The sequence below is a fragment of the Monodon monoceros genome, unplaced genomic scaffold (assembly GCF_005190385.1).
Source record: "Monodon monoceros isolate NGI ecotype Baffin Bay Population unplaced genomic scaffold, NGI_Narwhal_1 Super_Scaffold_4, whole genome shotgun sequence".
In the NCBI taxonomy this organism is placed as follows: Eukaryota; Metazoa; Chordata; class Mammalia; order Artiodactyla; family Monodontidae; genus Monodon; species Monodon monoceros.
Genome location: NW_021703781.1, coordinates 68,693,127 through 68,715,851, shown reverse-complemented (window position 1 = coordinate 68,715,851; position 22,725 = coordinate 68,693,127). Strand labels below are relative to the sequence as shown.

Sequence of the window (22,725 nt, the reverse complement as noted above, 5' to 3'; positions counted from 1 at the left end):
TCAATTTTTGATGACTTCCCTGTACTTTTTGAGTATATAGTTTTTGCTATTTAGTGTAGTTTTTCTTTTCTCTGTTTAATGGTGTGGATACCTTTTTCAACATGTAGTCCCAATATACTGTGAAACTATTATGTAATTCGTGTTGTTTTCAGACAACTCAGATGATGATATTTTAATGTCATTTTGGAAAAAATGAATTATATATTAATAACACAACATTTTCTTCTCATTCTTTGAAAAGATTTAGGAGAATTTCTCTGAAATTCTGATACCAATGATGTTATTTGTCTGGTAAGGGACCAACTTAATAACTCTAACCAACAAGTTCTTACCGTAGCTAAAAACCAAATTCATAAGTGTTTGGTAACTGAATTTTCTTTAAATACATCTTAGAAAAAGCATTATTTAGTGTTTTATTTTAGTATCTTAAAGTCTGTAAAAGGTAGTCTAGTGACTAGTATTTTTCAAGTTACCATTATTATTGAAAGGAATTTCTTTTCTGTATGTTCTTTTCATCTTATATTGTAATTTAGGGATTGTTACAGGGTTTTCCAAAAGAAATTTATGTTGTTAGCACCCCTAAGACATATCTTTATTCTTTTCTCTCCACAATAACAGAGTTGAGATAATTTATAATCATGTAAAGTTAAGCAAGTTTTCCTAGTGTTACACAGAACAGGAGATCTATCCCTTTTCCCAAGAGAGAACCAGAGTACAGAGAAGCAGAGCAGGGAGAGTAATAAAGCACCCTTGGCATTGATGGTCACCTGTGCCCTGCATTGTCTTAGTGCTGAGCTCCCACCTCTGTCCTGGTCAACCTCGCTGACTGCTTCCTCTCTGTTTGCTCCTGGCCTCTGAGCTCTCTTGGCAAAAGGCCTCACTTGTTGGGGAGCCAGAGAATGTCACTTACGTCAGCTGCTTTTTGCTGGCCTTTCATGTTGACTCTGAGATATTTTCTAAGATACCAGCAAGGGACCCGAACCAGTTAAGTTTTAAGAGGGAAAAATGTATTAAAAATAATTTTTTTAAAATAATAGTAACCTGAAATAAGTCATTTCAATTAAACCATTGATCTCAAGTTTAAGATACTATGATGTAATACTGATTACTCTTCCCTAGCGTGTGGACACCTCCCGTCTCACTTTTCTCCAGCCTGGCACTTGTGCGTGTGCACACATTCATTCACGCTCTGTCTATACCTATTCTTACAGAGAAATGAGGTGTTAGATGGAGGAAGAATGTAAATTTCACTTGAAAATGTTGTTGCTCTACTGTAAGATAAGCCTGATATCAGAATTTGAAAAACATTTCATGCTTGGAATCACTCACTGGCTGACTTGTGTAGGGTATTAAGGAAAAGAAATAATGGGTGAATAGAAAATAATGTTGCCTTCAATCATGTAAAGTTGTCAAGATTAAGTTAATAATATATGTAAATTGTTTTATAAAATGCTCAGTAAATATTAATATACCTTTTTCCTTCTCCTCTTTACCCTCTTACTGTTAACTACTTTCGTCACTGGGGAAAAACTAATTTAAGACAGAATCTTAGGTCTAGTAGATAGCAGAGGATGGAGATTAGCCAGATGGTTAAGAGCGTGAGCTTATAAATCAGACAGATCTGGGTTTAAATCCTGATTTTGCTACTCACTTGTGTCTTTGAGAAAGCTGCTTAACCCCTCGGCGCCTCAGTTACCTTATTAGTAAAAGTGGGGTAATAATAGTGTCTACTTGACGGTGGTGTTCTAAGGATTAGATGATAAAATGTATGTAAAATGATTGCCACTGTATCTATCCCATAGTGTTTAGTACATTTTAGCTTTTCATTGCAGATACATTCGACTCACAGGATTGATGTAAGGATTAAAATAATGTGTATAAAATATTTATTAGAGTACTTGGCGTAAGTTCTTGATAAATATTAGCTGCTACTGTTAGTACTAATGTACTTTAAAGCAATAATAAATTATTAAAAACTGCAGTGTAGGACTAAACTCTTGTATATATACTGTGCTGAGGCAAGGGTAAAGGTTCTAAAGATTATATAAAAGTTATGAATGAAATCATAGCAATCATTACTTCTAAAATCATTATACTATAATTAAGAAATTGCCTTTAACTTTTTAATAAAAACCCCACATACTTTTCCTTTTGTTGCAGTTTCAGTTGAGGAGGTGTGTGAGAATGATTGGTATATACATTTTTATAATTAACTTTTGCAGATGTTCATTGAACAAAACAAGCTAAAGAGACAAAGCCACCTTCTGCTACAGAACTCTGCTCCTGACCAGCAGCTTTTGAAAGCTTTAGATGAAAATGCAAAACTCATACAGCTCCTTGAAGAAGAGAGAATTGAGCATCAACAAAAGGTACCAGATTTTCTCCTGGAGTTTTAATACACACACATACTTAGATTGAGAAGAGTCAGTCCAGTAGCTCATAGTTCCATGTTTTGCCTAAGTGACTAAGTCTTTCCAGTCTTTTCACCTTTTAGAAAAAATAACTACCAAATGAATTTAATTTATAGTATCCAACTAAAATTTATGCACTGCTGTAGGCTTTATAATGATCTTTAAACTGTCCAAAGGGTCAGAAGAAGCGAGGGAAAGAGATACAACTCAGAAAGAGCTTGGATAATGCAGTTTGGAAATCCACATTTCCAAGTTGAGTCGATTGTGTTTTGGGAGACTGCATACACTAGGAGAGTGTATTGTGTAGTGGTCTCAAAGAGCTTGTTGGAGGGCATAGGTTTTATTCAAAGAGGGAGGAAAAGTCCATGTTAGTAGTAATTATTTGCTTAGGGAAAATTTGTGATTTTGTAAACTTGCACAGATCTATGTTTAAAGACTTAAGTGGTTATTTCAATTTGTATGAGTAGAGCTATTCCAGCTGACACAGCCTACCTGTATGTGCTAGGCAGAAAGGATAGTCACGGTGGTGGGTGAGAAAGAGAGGCAGAGAGGAGGAGAGGCGAAGAGGTGGAACAAAGCCTTTCAAATTAAAGAAACCACTTGAGAAAAATTACATCAGTGTTTATACTACTTACAGTGTACCTAGTTTGTGAAGGAAAGGCTGTTAGCTGCCATTTGTTACCACCTGTCGAAGTCTCTTTCAGCAACAATATTGACATTTAATCCTTGGAAGTTCCTGGAGTTTTTACCAAGTTGGTTGTGAGGTAGAGTTAATTTTTTTTTCTTCCATAAGAAATGTTGGCGTATATGTAGAGAACCTCTAGATGAATACGTGGTAACTGTGCTTGCCCCTGGGAAAGAGGCCTGGGGAGTAGGATGGAAGGGAAATAATTTTTTTTGTTCCCATATGCAGGAATTACCTTTTTTTTTTCTTTTTTTTTTTTTTGCGGTACACGGGCCTCTCACTGTTGTGGCCTCTCCCGTTGCGGAGCACAGGCTCCGGATGCACAGGCTCAGTGGCCATGGCTCACAGGCCCAGCCCCTCTGCGGCATGTGGGATCTTCCCGGACCGGGGCACGAACCCACGTCCCCTGCATCGGCAGGCGGACTCTCAACCACTGCGCCACCAGGGAAGCCCAGGAATTACCTTTTCAAATGAAGGGAATGAAAGAAGGTTTATTTTTATTTAGCTTATGTTAGAAATTCTGGTTCTGAAAAGTTCTACTACTGTAGTTAATTCATTTAGTAAATAATGCGTGCAAGAGCCCAGTAAATTGTATTGAGGATGGGACTAAATTGTTGTGTATGTTCCTTGTTGGGGTAGTGGGAAAGGTACTGAAGATTAGGTAAAAGTTACAAATGAACTTATAGCAGTCAGTACTTCTAAACGTATTATACTATACTATACAATTATTCTGGATAATCTTTCAGGTATGTGATTGAAAATATTTCTTACCTGTCTGTAAGCTCCCTTGCAGATTCAGCAATCTTTAAAACACAGCTGTGTTGTTTTTATGATTAAAATAAAACAAAAATTTAAAATACAGAAAAAGCTAAAGCAGAAAATTAAGATTAGTTAAAAATCCCATATTTTGGTGCATATCCAAACTTTATATAAATGTGTAGTTTTATGAATATAGGTTAAACGGAATCATGCCAAGCTTATGGTTCTATAACCTGATTTTTTTCATTTGGTAATATATATTTCCATGTCAGTGTATAGTGAGGTTATGTGATTTTTAAATGGTTGCATAGTATTTCATTTAACGAACATAACTATAATTTATTAAATCAGTAATATTGGTGGACATTTAGGTTATTTCCAAGTTTTCCCTGTTATAAAGAACATTCTAGTTAATGTATTTGAACACTTGTCTTACTATTTCACAAATTCTAAAAGTAGTATTACTGAATCAAGGGTCTTTTCTTCCTTATATTTTTTTAAGGTTTTTGATATTTGTTACCAAGTTGTCCCACCAAATTTTTAATATTACCTGAGTTTTTCTTTTGAAAATGGGCACAAAGGCGTTAATCTGTTTTAAATGAATTTGTTACTTAAATTAAATGAACATTTTACTTTTTCTACTCACATTTAAAAATTAAATTATCTGGGACGTAAGTCTTCAATAAATTTATACTGAATTACATTGCTGATAGTGATCTTAAGTATTATCTGTATCCTAGGATTTGTGTAGTTTTTAAGATGAATTGTAATCTCTTTGCTATGAAGTGCAAAGTAAAAGGGAAACATTTATTTTTCCCCTTATTTTCCTTGACAGAGGAAAAACTGTCACCACATAAAAGTCTGTTTATAACTTATAGGTCAAAAAATTAGAAGAGCAGCTACAAAATGAAACTCTCCGCAAAGAGATGCACAACCTCAAACAGCAACTGGAGCTTCTAGAAGAAGATAAAAAAGAATTGGAACTGAAATATCAGAATTCTGAGGAGAAAGCTAGAAATTTAAAGCATTCCGGTAAAAGCACTGAGTAGCCTATTATGTCTTATTATTACTATGTGAATCTCTCATGACCAGTACATTTACTAAATGCTATAGAAAAATACCAAGATTTGTTTTAAATTTCTTCATTTCTGACTATTGTAATTCATTAGAACGGTCGCTGTAATCATGTGATTCACAAATATTTAGATTTCTGTTTTGGACTCACAGCCTTTATGAGCATCACATACAGAATTAAGAGACGGAGATATCATTAATGTGGGGAGACCAAAACTTCAGCATTTCTCAGGGCTTCAGAGATGAATGTCGTTAAATACTTATTTTATTCATTTTAGGGTGCATTTTTAAAAAGAATTAAACTTTTTAGGTTTATACTACCTTCATTTTCAATGTCTAATTATGCACATGAAATACTACTTTCAGTATCACACCTAACGATAAAATGGGCAACAATATATATATTAAATGGAAAAACTTTTAAAACACCAGGAGTTACTTAAACGATTTATTCATTCAGTTCTAGAAGGCTTAACAAGAATGTGTGAGTTGGATTACTACTCAGGGATAAGTAATAAGTTTCTGTTGGAAAGTAGGTAATTTAAGGGGGCAGGTTGTTCCCTTTATAACAGCTTCAATATTCACTTCAGATATTTTTGGTTAATTTTATACTAGAATTTTGAAATCTGTACAGAAAAATCAAGTAGGCTTTTTCCTTTAAAAAATATTCAATGCTTTCTAATCCACAATGAAAGTGAATTACAATTTATTTTTTGAAATTGATCTAAAATTAAGAAGTAGTCCATTCTTTTTAGTTATTGTCTGCTGTGTGTGTACCCAGCCATACCCAGTATCCTAGGGTGCTATAAAAAATGTAGAAGAAAAGAAACCATGCCTTTTGTCCATGAGGATCTCAAACTCCCTTTAGAGAAACAGACACATGCATATGAAATAACTAGAGGATTCTTGGTGTCAGGGAGCCTGGCCCCCACTGCTTATTTAAGTGTTGACGGTAAAAACAAATGCACAAATCATTAGGGTAGTCAGTCATGGAAAGTAGAGTGACTGCGCAGAGGGAGAGCTATTCTTGAGTGCAGTACCTGTAGCCCATTAGAGCCCGATTAGAGGCATTCACATCTGTGATATAAATTCAAATTGAGTTTCTTGAAGTCAGGAACTGTGTCATGAGCAGCACTGAGCATAGGCTCTTTCACATTGTTGGAGCTTAGTAAGAACTTGTTTCATTAATGGCTTGAATGAATAAATTATATTTCCAGAATGCTCTTCCAAAGAGCAAAAAGTTTCTGAGTTAAACACTTGAGAGTCTGAGTCTGGTTAAAATCAAGAACTCTAGGATTTGCAGTTTTTGAACGAGATTAAGTGGAGGAGGAAAGTATGCTATTAAAATTCATTACTAAATGTCATCTTTAAAATTAATTCTTGGTCTGTATACTTTAAAAGTCAAGTATTAACAATTTCTTAGTGTTTGAGTAGTAAATTCTATTGTTAACAAATATTTCTTCAGCCTACTCTCAATCCTTACTTCCCACCCATCCAGCCATTGTCTTGATTTATTTTTTCTTTTCCATAGTTTGTATATATAGCAAAAAGATGGTAAATTTTTTGTAACATATATAAGGTCTCTCTTACTGATGATAAAAAGTTTAAAGGGTTCTGCAGTTTCATACTGAAATTTCTAACTTTGCTTTAATAAAAGAACTTGATTTTGAGAGTGGTTGTTTTTTCCTTTACATGTATATAAGGTGTTAAGTTGCTTATTTCAGCTCTTTTCTGAATGCTTGCTCTCTGTGCAGTCGATGAACTCCAGAAACGGGTGAACCAGTCTGAGAATTCGGTACCTCCCCCACCTCCTCCTCCACCACCGCTTCCTCCTCCCCCTCCAAATCCTATCCGGTAAGCACGTCCAGGAAGACTGCTTTGCATCAAATGTTAGTCCTTGTCAGAGAAACTGAAGTTTATGCTGTTGGTACCCTTTTTAAGCAATACGGGCTTAGATGCATCATTTTGAGGGGCGTGGTGGTAAAAAGTATGAAAGATATCAGCAGGTGTTTCAGAGAATTTTCTGAAGGCCAGTATATCATTCCTTTCTTGTAACATATAAAGACATCTTGTGGCCTACAGTGTTCCTCTGTTGTAGATGTTTAGATTTCATGTGGATGTTCCAAACCAAGGAGCTAGACATCTAAAAAAATTTTTTTGATACTTCAGTTTTAAAACTTCAGTCCATATCATTAGGATTTCCTTTAACTGGAAGATCAAGGAATTTTGAGCTTCTCCAGAACGTTTTCATGTTTTTCTCTCACTAACTTGAATTTGAAAAGCTATGCTTTGTTCAGTTATTTAAAAAATAAAAGTACTGAACTAACAGAAACCTAACAGATCTACTTCAAGCCACTGAAGTAGGTAAGGCAAAATAATTTTTACACGTGATCGATCCAAGAGTCAATTGAAAGAATTTCAGGTATTTTAAATTCTTTCTGTCCTGAGTAGCTAAATCTGTAAGAGATATTCTGAATTTGACATTTATAATAGGAAATTCATCACTTTGATTTTTTTCTAAGGTCTAGAATTTTGAGCTTGATAAGAAAGGTCACTTCTGTCTGTGAGGAGGGATAACTATTAAAAAATGATTATAATCTTGCTGTTGGCCTTTAATTTTTAGTCTCTGAAACCTTGAGAGCCCTTAGAATTAAAAGTAAAGTATAACCTAAATAGAATATTTTCTCAAAAAGCATCCTACAGTCACACTGAGAAATGAAAGTAGGACTCAGACTATGTATATCTAAAGCATGAACTCTTATAAGGCCCATTAAAGAAAATTTTCATTGAATAACATGAATGATTTTTATTTTAAGATGCATTTAAGTAGTATAAAATATAATTTCTCAGTAGAAAGAGATTTTTATTTTTTGATAAGGAGTACTTTCTTGTCAAAAAAGTATATTTGCATTTGTATTGAGTTTCAGTGGACTTTGAATCCACTAATCAAGGTTTTCCAACTTTGTTCCTGAGCTGTTTGTTTTACCCTGAAGTAGATCATGGATAGAAGTGGAAGTGGAAGAAAAAGACTAGAGCCTGTGGCTTCTTTAATTGGCTTTATTGCTTTCCCCTCCTCTTCCTGCTCATTTGACTTAGAGGACAGATGGGAGAGAGTTAAGAGAGGAAAAAGGCATTACCTTGGTCATTTTGTAGTAATGGAGTAAAAGGACAGGTCCTGGCCAGGTGTGGCTCATGGGGAAAGGGTAGGGTATATTAGTGTATTAGTCAGGGTTCTCCAGAGAAACAGAACCAATAGGATGTGTGTGTGTGTGTGTGTACATGTGTACATACACATCATATACATAAAAAGAGAATGTATTCTCAAGAATTGGTTCACATGACTATGGAGGCTGACAAGTCCCAGGATCTTCAGGGTGAGTCAGCAAGCTGGAGACCAAGGAGAGCCTGTGGCGTTGTTTCAGTCAGGTCAACAGGCCAGGAAGAGGCAGTGTTTCAGTTTGAGTCAAAAGCAGGACAGAGCAGATGTCCTAGTTTCAAGGCAGTCAGGCAGGAGGAATTTTCTTTTACTTGGGGGAGGGTCACCTTTTGTTGTATTCAGGCCTTCAACTGATTGAGGGAGGCCCATCCCACATTAGGGAGGACAGTCACTCAGGCTACCAGTTTAAATGTTAATCTCATCCAGAACCGTCAAAGAAATACCCAGAATAATGTTGGACCATTTATCCGAGTACCCCATGACCCAGTCAAGTTGACTCATAAATTAACCCTCACAGTGGGTGTGAAGAACACTTGAAGAATTTCAAGGTGAATATTTTCCACCTGGGGCAGTTTTAGCCAGAGGTTTGGATGATTGGTCCCAGATGTCTTGTCCTGGTCTTCTCATCTGTCCTGTGAAACTCACACTATCTATTGATACTTTCTCTTTAGTCTAAGCAACATCTTGACAGTTCTTTTTAATATTACAGATGATTTTCCTGTGGACACCGTATCAGTCTTCAACTTATACTTCAGAACATTTAAAGCTAGCACTTTCTCTTATCTACTTAGGTGGTTTGCAGTGTTGGACATATATTCTTAGTTCATTTATGTAAATACATACAACTGTTCTGAGCAGTACAAATAACTTCTTGCTTTGTAATCTTTGTGTACAATAATACACATTCTCAAAACTTCCCCTCAGAACCAGAGATGGGATCATTACAGAATGAGGAGAGGCCTCTGATTAGTGAGAGCCCTCCCCAAACCCCACCCTTCTATGGAATGTTAACAAGTAGACATTGAATATTCTGTCTTCAGTTGACAGAATGGAAAAAATAAAGTTTGCATCATTTAATTCCCTCACCTTATGGATTAAAATGTACTTGTTTTAAAGTTCTGTGCAAATTAGAAGTTTTGTGAAAATAATTTAATTACATTTTGGGCCACTATGAGCCCAAAGAAGACAAACTAGATGAAGTTAAAAGCTCAGTGACCGATTGTTTCCCAGTTGGTAAGTCCTGGAAACTTCACAGGGTAGAGTAGGATGTAGCACTTTCTTTATGCTATGCTTTGTGGGAGATTGTTCAGTATGTGTGAGAATTTTAAGAAAAGGCAATTAGGGAGGGGATTAATAATATAACCAAAGATAGAAGTAAGAAGTGAAAAAAAAACCTAAAAATGATAGTGGTTAAGGAACATCAAGTTGTTCTGTCCTCAGAGCAAATAGTACTGTGTATCCAGTTGCCCCTTTTTCTGGAGGCAGCATTATGCCTCTCTTCCCAGTTTGTCTTCCTCAGGACTGTATTTTGTCAAATCCAGTTTACTACACTGAGGACATTTATAATTTTATAAATTTATAAATATTTATTTATAAATAAATAGAATTTCAGAGTTCTTGATTCTTTTTTTTTTTTTTTTCTGGTGGGGGCGATAATATATATGTAGAAGTGTACACAAACTTATGTACAGTTTAAAATAATATAAAATGAGTATCCACGTAATCACCATCAAAATCAAGAAATAGAACAAAGCTCGTACCCTCAAGTCCTATCCTTTTCTTAAAGAAAAGGGTTTTTTTGCCTATATACATATCCCTGAACTACTGTAAATACATATACGGTCTGTTTATGACTTTATATAATCGGAATTGTAGTGTATTCCTTTGTGTCTTTTTCTTTTCACTTTATATTATTTTGTAAGATTCATCCATATTATTTTATGTAGCCAAAGTTCATTCATATTCATTGATACGTAACCCACTTTATGAATGTCCCAAAATGTGTTTATCCATTGTAATACTGATAGACATTTGAGTCATTCCCAGTTCAGGGAAGTTATGGAAATTCTACATGAACATTCCTGTACGTGCTTCCTGGTGCACAAGTGCTTGTATTTCTGTAATATATGTGGAAGTTGAATCACTGGCTCATAGGATATGTCTATCTTCATGCTGAACAGTTTTCTAAAGTGGTGCTATAAATTTATACATCTTCAGTTTGAGAATTCCTGTTACTCCACAAACCTACCAACACTTGATATTATCAGACTTAAAATTTCTTGCCTATTTGATGAGTGTGTAGTAAAACCTCAATGTGGCTTTTATTTGTGATTTCCTAATAACTAAAGAAGTCAAGAACCTGTTTGTTTGTGTGTTGGAAATTTGGACATCCTTTTTTATGGGGTTTCTTGGTTTTGTCCTTTTTTTCTGTTGGGTGTGTGCTTTTTCTCATTGATTTGTAGAGTTTTTTTTTATTCTTTATGATGTCTTTTAATATATGGAGGTTTTAAATTTTCATGTCAAATTTATCATGATTTGGATTTTACACAGATTTTTGAAACATGGACCAGAGAGACAGTGGTCTGAATATATGTTATCCCTGAAGTATCTGGTCTGTGTTGTGCAGATTCAGATGTTTTTATGCCCATATTTCGCAAATAGATATTTACGAAAGCATCCCCTAATTCTTTTGTCCTTCCCTCTCCCTCAAATGTATTACATAGATAGCTGTTTCTGAATTTTAAATATGGATATTGAAAGGTTTTCTCTATCTGTTTTACTTTGCAGATGTCTCTGCATAAAATTAGTAATAATGTTAGCAGCCCCCTTCTCCCAGTAACTAGTTTGGTTTTTACACAGTAAAGGGATGAGACATCTTTCTCTTTCTTAAAAATTTAACAGTTTATTAAAGTGGAAAGTAGGCTACTTAAATTCTAGCTATATATTCATGCACTTAGAGAAGAGTTGGATTTTAACTGATTACTTAGAATCTATACATTTTATTTCTTGGATCCTAAGGCATCCACTAATCCTGTTGATCTTTTTCTTTCTCCTAAAGATCCCTCATGTCCATGATCCGGAAGCGATCCCACCCCAGTGGCAGTGGTGCTAAGAAAGAAAAGGCAGCTCAACCAGAAACAGGTAATTCTCACCCCACCTCTTTGGTTAACTTTTTGTTGGTGGCGTACAATTTTTCAACAGTAGACATACTTGTTAGCTCTTTGACTATGAACAGATTGTTGGGGAGAAATGTGAACTTAACAGCTAGAAGAATGAACCAAAGAACAGTCATTGTCTTCACGTAGCTTACTGTCTAGAGTGGGTAAACATTCACACATATACTGTAATGTGAGGGATGCTGGGAAATGTGCTTTCAGTAAGGGGTGAGGTGCTTTGGGGTGTAAAAGAAAGAGAGGAAGTAATTCCAAATGAGGATTTGGGGAAAGGTCTTAAAAATATATATATAGGCTGTATTTTCTGTGCTATACAATCACCACTCCTTATGTTTATTTTTTTAAATTAGTTAATTAATGAATTTTTGGCTGTGTTGGGTCTTCATTGCTGTGCGCAGGCTTTCTCTAGTTGAGGCGAGCAGGGGCTACTCTTCGTTGTGGTACACAAGCTTCTCATTGCAATGACTTCTTCTGTTGCGAAGCACGGGCTCTAGGTGCTCGGGCTTCAGTAGTTGTGGCACGTGGGCTCAGTAGTTGCAGCACGTGGGCTCAGTAATTGCGGCTCCTGGGCTCTAGAGCACAGGCTTAGCAGTTGTGGCGCATGGGCTTAGTTGCTCCTCGGCATATGGGATCTTCCCAGATGAGGGATCGAACCCTGCACTGGCAGGTGGGCTCTTAACCACCGCGCCACCAGGGAAGTCCTGGGGAAAGGCTTTTTAGAGTTGATAGCAATGAACTGAGACTTTGTCAAGCACTTTCTGTGCTTGTACTGGAGATACAAGACATAAAGTCACATTTGAGTGGGGCAGATAGGAAGTAAACACGTAATTACCAGTGCAATATATAATTATTTAAATACATTTTTTTGATCAGTACTGTGGAGGAGTGATTATCAGTACTGATCTAAGAGATTATGGAGGTGGACTACTGATGTCAGCAAGTGATATTTAAGCTGAGTAGTTGTGGATTTAGAAGGTCAGGGTATATATGGTAAAATAGATCACATAGAGGGGCAACAATTCAAAGGTCCAGAGTGGGGAAGGAGCTTGGCATATTAGGAAACTGAAAGAAAGTTGATATTACTAGAACATGGGGTGCAAGAGAGGAAGTCTACTAGGTAGACAGGAGCCAGATTCTAGAGGCGGTGGTCAAGATTTTGATATTTATCCTAAGGGCAGTAGAAGTTTAAGTAGGAGTGTAACATGATGAGATTTGTCCTTTGTAAAAAATTACACTGGCTGCAGTGAGAGAACAGAGAACAGACTGTACAGGAATGAGAGTGGATGAGGGAAGACTGTTGCACTCATTCAGGTGAATGTTGATGGGGCTGAGATGCGGGTGGTAGTAGTAGAGAGAGAAAGAAATGGATAAATTCAGGAGCTGTTTAGGGAGGTAAAATTCACAGGACCCTGTGATTCTTTGGAGAGGGAGAAGCTGAGGATAATAGGAAGATATGGGGATGGAGAGAGAAGAGGTTTCCTGCTGAGCAGAGGCCCCAGGTGGGTAGGTGCAGAGTCAGTGCACAGAGCTGTGGGCAGTTTGATGTGGACCCACACTGAGAGCAGAAGCTTGAAATGCTGGCCCCAGATTTTGGGCCTTTATGCCTGAGGACCATAGAACCCAAGTTAAACTCAGCAGTGTTTGTTCAACCTGTTTTACTTATGGAGCATGGTAGGTTAGCCTGGTTCAAGCCCAAATGGGTGCAAACTTCTTGGCCCCCTTTTCCTGCCTCCGGGTCTCCTTGCCCCGCCCCAGCCATTTTCATACCTCTGCAGTGCCGTGTTCTCAGATGCCAGGTCTCATTATGTTGTCCTACATCTTATCCCATTTCTGTGCTTCTCCCTGCCTCAGAATAGAATCTCAAACCCTGTCTGCTTAGAGATGGTTCTCTGCCTTTACTCTAGCCTCATTTCTCATTACATCTGTTTCACCTTATGGCTGGCCCCTAACGTCTAAGCCTCCTGTGCATTTGTTCCTGTCTTTCCTCATTCCAGAATTGCCCTCCTGCCGGTCCTCTAGCAAGGTACTGTTCTGATTCCATGTCTCCCATTCAGGTTTCAGCATATTGTCTGGTGTGTTCCCAGTCTCTTCCTCCTCTTCCTTTATTTATGAGTATTAATAATCCAGAATGAATGGCTCATTACTGTGTGTTGCTATAGCAGTTTACTTCAAATTTTGTTACTGTGAGGATTTAATGTCCCACCCCCCCAGCCTCTGCTCTGGTGTTGGGGTTATTTCCACATCTCTCCCCCGAACAGATTGCAGGCTCTGTGAGGGTTTACTTCTCTCTGCAGCCTCCCACAGCTTTCACGCATATTGAATGAATCAAAGTTTAGACTTGGTCTTTTCTTCTTAGCAAGAACCTTGCAGCACCATTACAAACGAAAGCTGTTTGATTTTATCATCTGTATGAACTGACTTTCTGCCCCTGCCTCCTACAGCCCCTTGTAATGCAGCTAAAAGGCAAATTCTGCTTTGCCAAGGCACTGCAGGATTTCGAAGTCCTGCCTTTGGTGATTTGCAGGGCAGCCCTGCTCTTGGGTTACTGGCTGTTAAGCCTCCCCTGACCCTGTAATTAAGATTAAAATTTTGTTTGTTTCGGTCTTGTTTTGGGAAAACTGGTTAAGTCTTAGAGGGTCAAGAAGGCAGTCAGAATAAAATAAATTCCCCTTCTCAGTAAATTACATTATTAGCTTATCAACCTCAACAGCACCCTTAAATTTAAAAAGATGTGTTCTAGAACTTATTAACTCCCAGTATTAGAAACCATGCAGTTTTCCTTATGAAAATGATATTTCATTTACAATTCATGAAATGTGGCAGCATTTTCCCCCTCATCCTTGAGCTATTGAATTGTTACTTTGGGAATCTAAGTAGTTACAGACACAGAAGTTGATCAGGAGATTTTTAAACTGGGCCCACCCTAAAATCATACTGCCTTAAATGATAGGTACCATAGCCATACTTTGCTCTGTCTGGCAAGGTAGTTTATAGTGTTTTGTTAATCATTCACACTAAAAAATAGTTGTTGAGTGGATCAACAGTGATTATAGACATGATGAATGAATGTAGAGCATCAATATTGGGGTCATCTGAGACACTTTGGAGTTTGCATTTATAACATGGGAACCAGTCTTGCTATCACAGTGTTTTCTTATATTAGCATCGTATGATGGCTTTTGCTATACAGTTGGTATGTTTTTCAGAGCTTATGAATGGAGAAACTTTTATTGTTGGGTTATGACTTAAAAAGCTTGATTGTAGGGAAGGTCTGTGAAATATTTTAGAAGTAGTTTTAAGATCTAAACACAAGAAATCATTACATACTTTGCAGTTAATAACTAATTTTGATAAGAATGCATTTATTGGACAAGTTCTGAGATTTGAGAGGTATGCCTGCTGTTTATCATATATTTAGGTCATTAATTTGTTGATATTTTCTTACCTCAGTTTGCTAATCTGTAGAATGGGAATAATAGTTCCTATTTCATAGAGTTGTTTTGAGAATTATGAGTCTCACAACATGTAAAGCATTTAGAGTAGTGCCCATGACATAGAAAATATTCAAAATGTTACCTAAAAGAAAAAAAAAAAAGGCATGGTACCAGTCACCCTGAAGGGCAGAAGTCCTCATTCAGCAGGCTCTTGTGATCATTGTAGTTAAGGAAATTTTCTTAACTTTATGACTGTAGGTCAAATCCAAACTTATTCAACTATGATATGTTCTTTAGAAATTTTGTGCATCACGGTGGCATAAGATTTTCTTTAATGCCTTTTAAAAAATGTTATTGAAAGAGAAAAGTAAACCTGTGACATTTAAAAATTCATTTTAGTTTCCTCTAGGTAATACCAAAAGGTTTTATTGAGCAATAAGGTGATGGTTTTGTCTGTGGGTCTTTTTTTTTTTTTTGAGGAACTAACTTATTTTTCAAGTGGGTCTTAAAATTTAAGCCTCAATTAATTACATGTAGCTTTCTGATCCAAGACTGACCTGGAAGCACTAACTCAAAGAACATTTGATTTTATTTTCCTGTGGCAGTTCAATAACATTAGAACCCTTGTCTGCCTTTGTCCCTCTTCTTTAATCTCCAGTATCCTGCATATTTCTATTGTCCCCCTGATTACATGCTTTTGTGAGACAATTACGAACTGCGTGATTGCAGAAAAGAATTACAAAACATACCATGAGCTCTCTGTAGGTGATTCTTGCAGATTTATTAGAACTGCTTAATAGTTCAGAAGTTCGTATAGATTGCATTTTGCTAGTTCAAAAACAGAGTCGGTGAGAGAGAAAGCTTGTGTAGCTAACCTAGCCATTGCCCTTGTGTTGTGCCTGAGTAGGGAATCTGATAAGAGTGATTTCTTTTCCTTAAGACCAATTAAGCCTTTACGTTTGAAAAAGACTGAGAAAATTTTATGAGCCTGGTTTATAATCTGTACACAATACAGATAGTGGCACTTCTCTGAATTATCACTATGATTCTGGCAAGCAAAAATAAGAAACTACTTTAAATTCCTGTTATGTTAGATGCTGCAGCAGACTTGAATGGTGTTGACCATAATTCTCCATCTGTCTGCCTTAATTAGTTTTTGTTTTGTGCATTTAATTGAGTTTTAGTCGTTCCTTACAGAGTGCTAATCTGTTTGTAGGCGGTGTTCCTGTTGCCATGCAGCTCTTCCCAAGTCTTACTCAAAATGGCAGCCTTTCTGAAAATCGAATGTGTTTTGAAGATTTTTTAAAATTCCCTGGAATAAATTCCATACCCATACCAGGTGCTTGAATGACAGATCTGTGTCTTATTTCCTCTGATTTTGAAAACGGTCAGCAAAAGTACCATGTAGTGCATAATAGGTATTCAGATATTGAATAAGTGAGTCGGTGAATGAATGAATGAATGAATGAATCTCTGTTCATAGTAATTTTCTTGTCTGTCCCCTTGTTGAACATGTTTCTGAGCCATCAGCAGAGGTTGCCTTAGAAAATACTGCTTAAGGGCACATAGCTGATCAACCCACAGTTTTGTTGTCTTTTCGTTTATTGGTGGATGAGTTCTGACCTTGGTGCCTGCCATGTCTCCCATGTTGCCTCACAAAAGATACTCTTTTGACTTCTGGAACTGAAAAATGCTGTTTGGATATTGAGAAATTTGAATTCCCAGCATTTCAGTGGCTTCTGAGGATGACAGCACTATTTGAAATCAGGATTGTATTAGAAAACCTAGGTTATATGATGAATATAGCAGTGATCCCATCACTGTGATATTGCAGAGTGGAGGATAATGGAACCTCTGGATTCTCTGAGTTGCTCCCCTCAGCATGTATAAGAGGAATAGCTACCCAGGATTAGAGTGAAGTCTGCCATATAGCAGTAAAAGAAGCCATGATTTCGGCCTCCTTAGCGCAAAGCCTGACACGACTGTGAATTAGCTGGGGGATATAGTTGTGATTGCCTCCATTTAGAAGCCATTCTTTTGAGGTTTAATTATTTCTGCTCAAATAGTAAAACTATTGATAGCCATTTAAAGCTCGAACTTTAACAAGTCAGTCAGTAGGTAGATGCTTGCTGAGTGCCTACCATATGCCTGCCCCACAATGTGGAGTCTGTTGGAGGGTCTTTATGAGATATTTAAACTTGAATGTATTGGATACAGTGAGTTAGCTGGAGGTAAACACAAGATCTAGAGCTGCATTAATGGTGATAATTGTTCCAGAATGATTTGGTGCTTTTGGTTAAGCTGTTGTGCAAGAGACAAATTTCACTCTTCTGACCAACAGGTCTCAGCTCACCTCAGTTGCATTCATCTAGTTGATACATATTTCAACAGCTTTATTGTTTTTGCAGCCAAAGAGTGTAAAGATTAAACAACAGACAGTTGAAATTTTTTATCAAATTTAATTACTTAACTGCAGTCATTTCTGGATGTATGTTTTCTTTTAACATTGACAATTTTAAAAGACTTGAAAAAGGTTTGGTTAAATGTTTCCTTCCCATATGATTCCTAAACAAAAGATGGCAATTTAAAAATAGATTTTATCTATTTGCTGCTCATCTTTTGACTGTGGATTTCCTCCAACAGGTAAAAAAATCTCTTTGATCTTTTATTTTCAAATGGGCTTTTTGATAGTTATTCCTGCTTTGGTTGGATTTCTTTGACATAGGTTGTACTATAAGTTACAAAAACATCTTTGAGACAAAAATGAATGGTTATTTGAAGTTAGGTACAAAATTAGGTTTTTAAAGACCTGGAGAAATTCAGGTCTATTATTATGCTGACAAACGGAACAAAATGTACTTTGTTTAACATAGATGAGCCAATACTGATTTCCAGGCTACAAATTAGACCTTAAATTTTATAACTCTTATTTCTCAAAGCAAATCTCTTATTAAAAGATTTTTATTAAAAAATATTGCTACCTGGGAGCTGTTAACCTTAGTAAATTATTGGTGTTTTGTGACTCTGTCTGAAAAATGACTGTGGTTAATTACATAGTGCAGTCTTTCTAAGTCACCAGAAATAGGAAGTAGTTTTCTTGTAACATAAGATGATTTATGTGTGTGTTCTTTGAATAGCTGAAGAAGTCACAGACCTGAAGAGGCAAGCAGTTGAAGAGATGATGGACAGAATTAAAAAGGGAGTTCATCTCAGACCAGTTAATCAGACAGCTAGACCCAAGGCAAAGGTATGGAATGACTAAATGCTTTTTTCCCCGATGTTTCTTTTTTTTTAATGTAAAATTTTGAAATCTGATGAAAGCTACATCAGAATTGACTGTCAAATCTTGGGTTAAGGCTAATGTGCCGTAAAAGCCTTTGCTTCATATAAGCACTTTTCAGAAGGACTCTGACCCATAGGAAACCTAGGTCACTACAGAAAGTAAGTCCTGTGGTTGCAGGGTGCTGCCGTCTCCTTGAGAGGGACATTGATATGAACTGTTATACCAAACAAGTAACAATTAGCACGCCCTTTATTTTCATCAATTCCTGGTGCTTGTGTGTAATTCAACAAGTATTTATTGAGTATCTACTATGTGCCAGGTACTGTTTTAGGCACTGGGAATAAAGCAGTAAACAAGACACAAAGATCCTTGCCTTCCCGAGGCTTCTGTTTTAGTGTGTGGGGGAGGGGAATCTGAGTGTGGGGATCACATCATATACCGTAGGAGACCTAAGACAACTTTTGAAAAATAGTGAGGTTTATAAGATTGTTTCCATTAATTTCACAGACCTATTCCCGGTCACTTCAAGGAGAAACTTGTGTATCTGTATCATCAGCTGTCTTCTAAGCTAGACCACAGTGAGCTCCAGGGTCTGTGGAAGTACCTAGTGTCTAGTTCAGAGCTTTTCCTTCCCCTTGTATATCTGTCCCATTTAAATAGACTCAATAGTAGAGTTTTTGACATTTTTCTTGAAAAATGTTTTTTCTTTCCTCACTCTAATAAGGTAGCAGCAGATTGCTTCTCTTTCTTTTTCCTCTTCCTTTAAACCAAACTTTATGGTCCTTCCTTACTCTCAAGGATGCCCTTCTTCAGCTACTTCAGTGCCCCGGAGTGTCATGACTGTTCACTAGAAATTCACCTGGGCTTTTAAAGTTGCCACTTCGTCACAGGCAGACAAGATAACTGGACAAGGCAGGAATGGCCATGGTGTGGGCTGTCCAGGGAAAGGGGGTTGGGAAGAGGGAACGAGCATTCCACGCCAAGAGAAGATTCACATCTAGGGAAATGGAAGCTTCAGCCAGCTGTGGAGAGTAATTCAGTCTTGTGCTAGAGCTCTGAAAGCAAATGGGCAGAATGTAGAACTGGACGAGAAGCTGAGCATGTAGATAGTTGGGCACAGCTCTTTCAGTGCCAGTGTCTGATGAGTGAGTGAAGAGCACTGTTGTTGGAGTCGGGTCCTTGCACTATCACCCAGCTTCCCGGGCTTCTTCTCCATAAGATACCCTCTCTGGCTCACACAGTTGTTGTTAGGGTCAAATGGAGTAAAATGTGAAACCACTTTAAAATGAAGGGTCTGAGTAGAACCTTAGAAGAGAATACATTTTTATGGCTTTCATGTCACAACTAGTTTGGAAAGAATAGCAAAACCAAATTATTACTAGAGAAAAATGCAGTGTCGTAAAAGAAACAAAATTAGTTTAGAAAGAAAAATGTTGAAAACTTCTTAAATCGTAAGCAATCAGTGTTCTGTATGTACTTTCATTTTCATTATATCACTTTGTCCTTTTTCTTTCTTGCCGTGACTCTTTCAACAGTTACACATTATTTAATGTCAGTTCAAAATCTGGAGGACAGCTGAACAAGGATCAGTGGACAACTGTTTTGTTTTGGTTTTTTTTGCTCTTAATCATTAAAACTGTGTAGATATAGTGGTGAATGACCTGGTCAGTAACCTTTAAAACAAATGGTCACTGCATGCCTCAGTGCAGACTTCTTCCCCCAGTACCATCAGTACTTTCCTGAAATGTCACCAGTTATGAGAGTATGCAGTCCAGGCTTTGAAAAGGCTTGTGCAGTCAGAGGGCAACTTGAGTGGCATAGCAGCACTTTTGAGAATGCCTTTAGGCAGGGTGTTTGTTCAGAAGTCGTAACATGTCACCGGACAGCTTACCTACAGAAGTCAAGCCTGCCTTGAGAGTACTAATTTAACTGCGTTTTACTAAATTCCTTGATGTTGGTGGTGGTGCTGGTGTGGTTAAAATTAGTGTCTTAGAGCTTTTGACTGGCACTTGTGACTGCCACTGATGGCATGTGTATTTCACAGAAAACGGAGGCTATGAAAGTTGAACACCTTAGTTTAATTTGTACATGAGCAGCAAACCTCTCTCTCACTTTTTCTAACTGTACGTTTTTAAAAATTGGAATAGGATCTTATTCTTTTATTATCTTTTAAGGGGAAAGAATTATAGGTTGCCATTAATCACCTCCCATCTCTTGAAAGATTAGCCTTGCCTCTTTTCTAGGAATGAGAGGCCTGAGTGATTCCTTTCGCTGTGTCTTGTAGGTTTTCTCTTCATCTCCTTTGTGAAAGGAAGTGGTACAGGGAAGATCAGAGGGTTTTTTTTCAGCCATCTTTTCATTGAGGGGTCCACAGAGACTGTGGTATTATGGGGCAGGCAGGTATTACCCAGAATTTCATTTCAAATTATTTTGTTCGTGGTGTAGCCAGATGAGAACTGGGCTTGTAATCGAGACACCTGACTCAAATACAGAATTCCTCAAAGTGTAACTTTCCTCATAAGTAAGATGAAGTACTTGGACTGCACGCCCTCTGAGGTCTTTTACTACTCTGATAGCTGGTGATGCTAACATTCTCCTGTGATCCCGGTTGTGAAATTCATGAAACTAGACGTGCCAGTCCTCTGTAAGCTGGCCTTGGCCTGGAGCTGATGGAGCTGAGAGGTGCTCCGCCCTGTTGCTTGCTTTCTGCTCTGCACTCCTGCCTTCCTAGTCCTCATTTGCTGGCTCAAGTCCAGCAATGAGAGTGAAGAAGAGTTTATTGTAAAATGTTCTGAATAATTTGGAATTAAATCTTTGAAATTTAATGTTTACCAGATCTTTTCTACATATGATGATAGTAGGTAACAAAATGATGTGTAGAAGATGGTAGCTTGGCTCTTACCTCTAATTTTCTATTTAACTGCTCCTTGGGAGCATTAGCATGTCTAATATTTTTTCCTAACCGTAAGACATAGACCTAATTTAAAAAATGTAGTCAATATAAGCCACCAACACTTTGCCATGTAAAAGTCTTTGTTGGGTATCTTAAAACTGAATTACTCAGTCATTTTTCTTCTTTTTTACAATTGTAGCCAGAATCTTCAAAAGGCTCTGAAAGTGCAGTGAATGAACTAAAAGGAATACTGGTAAGAATAGATCTCAGTTTATTATTTAGTTAATGGGAAAATGGAAGAATATTTTAAAAATCTACTGTTATGAATAATTGGTTTTGATATATTTTATTTCCATTTACGGTAAGCCTCATTACTTTTGATAGTTTGCTTGATTGTGCTGTGGACTCCTCCATTGGGTGTGTTAATAATGTGTCAATACTCTGCTGTTTCTATTCTAAAAGAATGGGTACACTTTCCCCCAAATCGTTGTTTCCTGTTCTTGTTCTCCAATACTTGTATCACAACTTGAAGATAAAGTGTCTGGCCAGATGTGAGGATCAGTACATGCTTATATAGTAGATATATTATAAATATAAATATAGTAAATAGTGTTATAAGTAAATCTATACATAGATTATAGTAGATTTATTTATAAGTAAATCTACGATAAACGTAGTAGATAATAGTATATTGTATAGTAGTCTCTCACATGGATAGTGCTTAACTTTGGGGCATGAAAGTGGAATTCTTGGCACCTAAATATAAATCAGAGATTCTCCCCAAATATTTTAGCATCAGAGTCATAGTCTGCTTTTCTCACAGTTTTGAAAAGTCATGATAAATTTGGATAATAGAAGTTCCTTTCTTTATGTTACGAATTTCATTTTCTAAAAGTAATTCACATCCGTTAGAGAACATGCTTAATGCCCATCTCTAGTCATATTTCTTCTTTCCAAAGTATGAGCTTTTGCCAACAAGATAAATGAGTACTGCCCTGTCCGACAGTTTCTGTCGGAGACAAATGCCTCACTTAGAAAATGTTTTGGATACTAAGAGCTTTATTCTCAGATCTTGTTACAGTCTCAATACCAGTTATTATGCACAGTAAGTCAACAAACATGGGGGCGGAGGTAGAGCTAATATTCCCATGTTCGTTGTTACTGTGCTAATTATGCATTGCATGCAGACATCCACATAATCGTGGTAAACAAAATTATTTTCATCAAGCATGAAACAGTAGACTTAACTCGGAATGGCTTAATTAGTTTGCTATAGTTTTTAGGTGAGTGGAATTAATACTAAAGAGAGGTATGTAGCACTGGCTAACAGTAGTGGTCTACCTACAGAATAAAGTATTAAAACCATGGAAAAAGTATGTGGTTATTATCTAATGGATTCTTTGGTGAGAAAATTTTGTTATCCAGTGTTCTGTTAAGGAGAATGCCCTACGACAGTCCTTTTTGTTGTCTCTACATTGTAATGCTAATTTTTGTTCATGAAAATGCCCCCAGGGGCATTTGGAGGTTCTAGGGTCATAGTTCTGATCCTCAGTGAAAGAGTAAACTTCCCTGTTTGTTTTTTAAATCAGGTTTATTTGAAAAATCAGACATCTACATGAGATACATATGATACTTGATTACCCAAGTTACCCCACTTGCTGATAATGCTGGTTGGTAGCAAGTTTACTGAAAATCACAGCATTGCTTTTAAAGATCATGTTCACTATACAATCATACTCACTATAGTTTTGTGCCACTTCAAGGAGAGAAATTTGTGAACAGATTTTTGTGGAATA

The 22,725-nt window shown here is 37.0% G+C and overlaps 1 protein-coding gene across 5 annotated transcripts in view; it reads left to right on the top strand.

Annotated features, from left to right (window-relative positions):
- Positions 1-22,725, top strand: part of SHTN1 (shootin 1) — a 101,421-nt gene that overhangs the window by 54,096 nt on the left and 24,600 nt on the right. For all 5 annotated transcript variants that reach the window (XM_029245734.1, XM_029245735.1, XM_029245731.1 and 2 more), the window contains exons 9-14: positions 2,223-2,369; positions 4,734-4,887; positions 6,684-6,783; positions 11,205-11,287; positions 17,891-18,000; positions 21,129-21,182. In XM_029245734.1, coding sequence (XP_029101567.1) covers positions 2,223-2,369; positions 4,734-4,887; positions 6,684-6,783; positions 11,205-11,287; positions 17,891-18,000; positions 21,129-21,182 — 648 coding nt within the window. The remainder of the gene's footprint in view (positions 1-2,222; positions 2,370-4,733; positions 4,888-6,683; positions 6,784-11,204; positions 11,288-17,890; positions 18,001-21,128; positions 21,183-22,725) is intronic.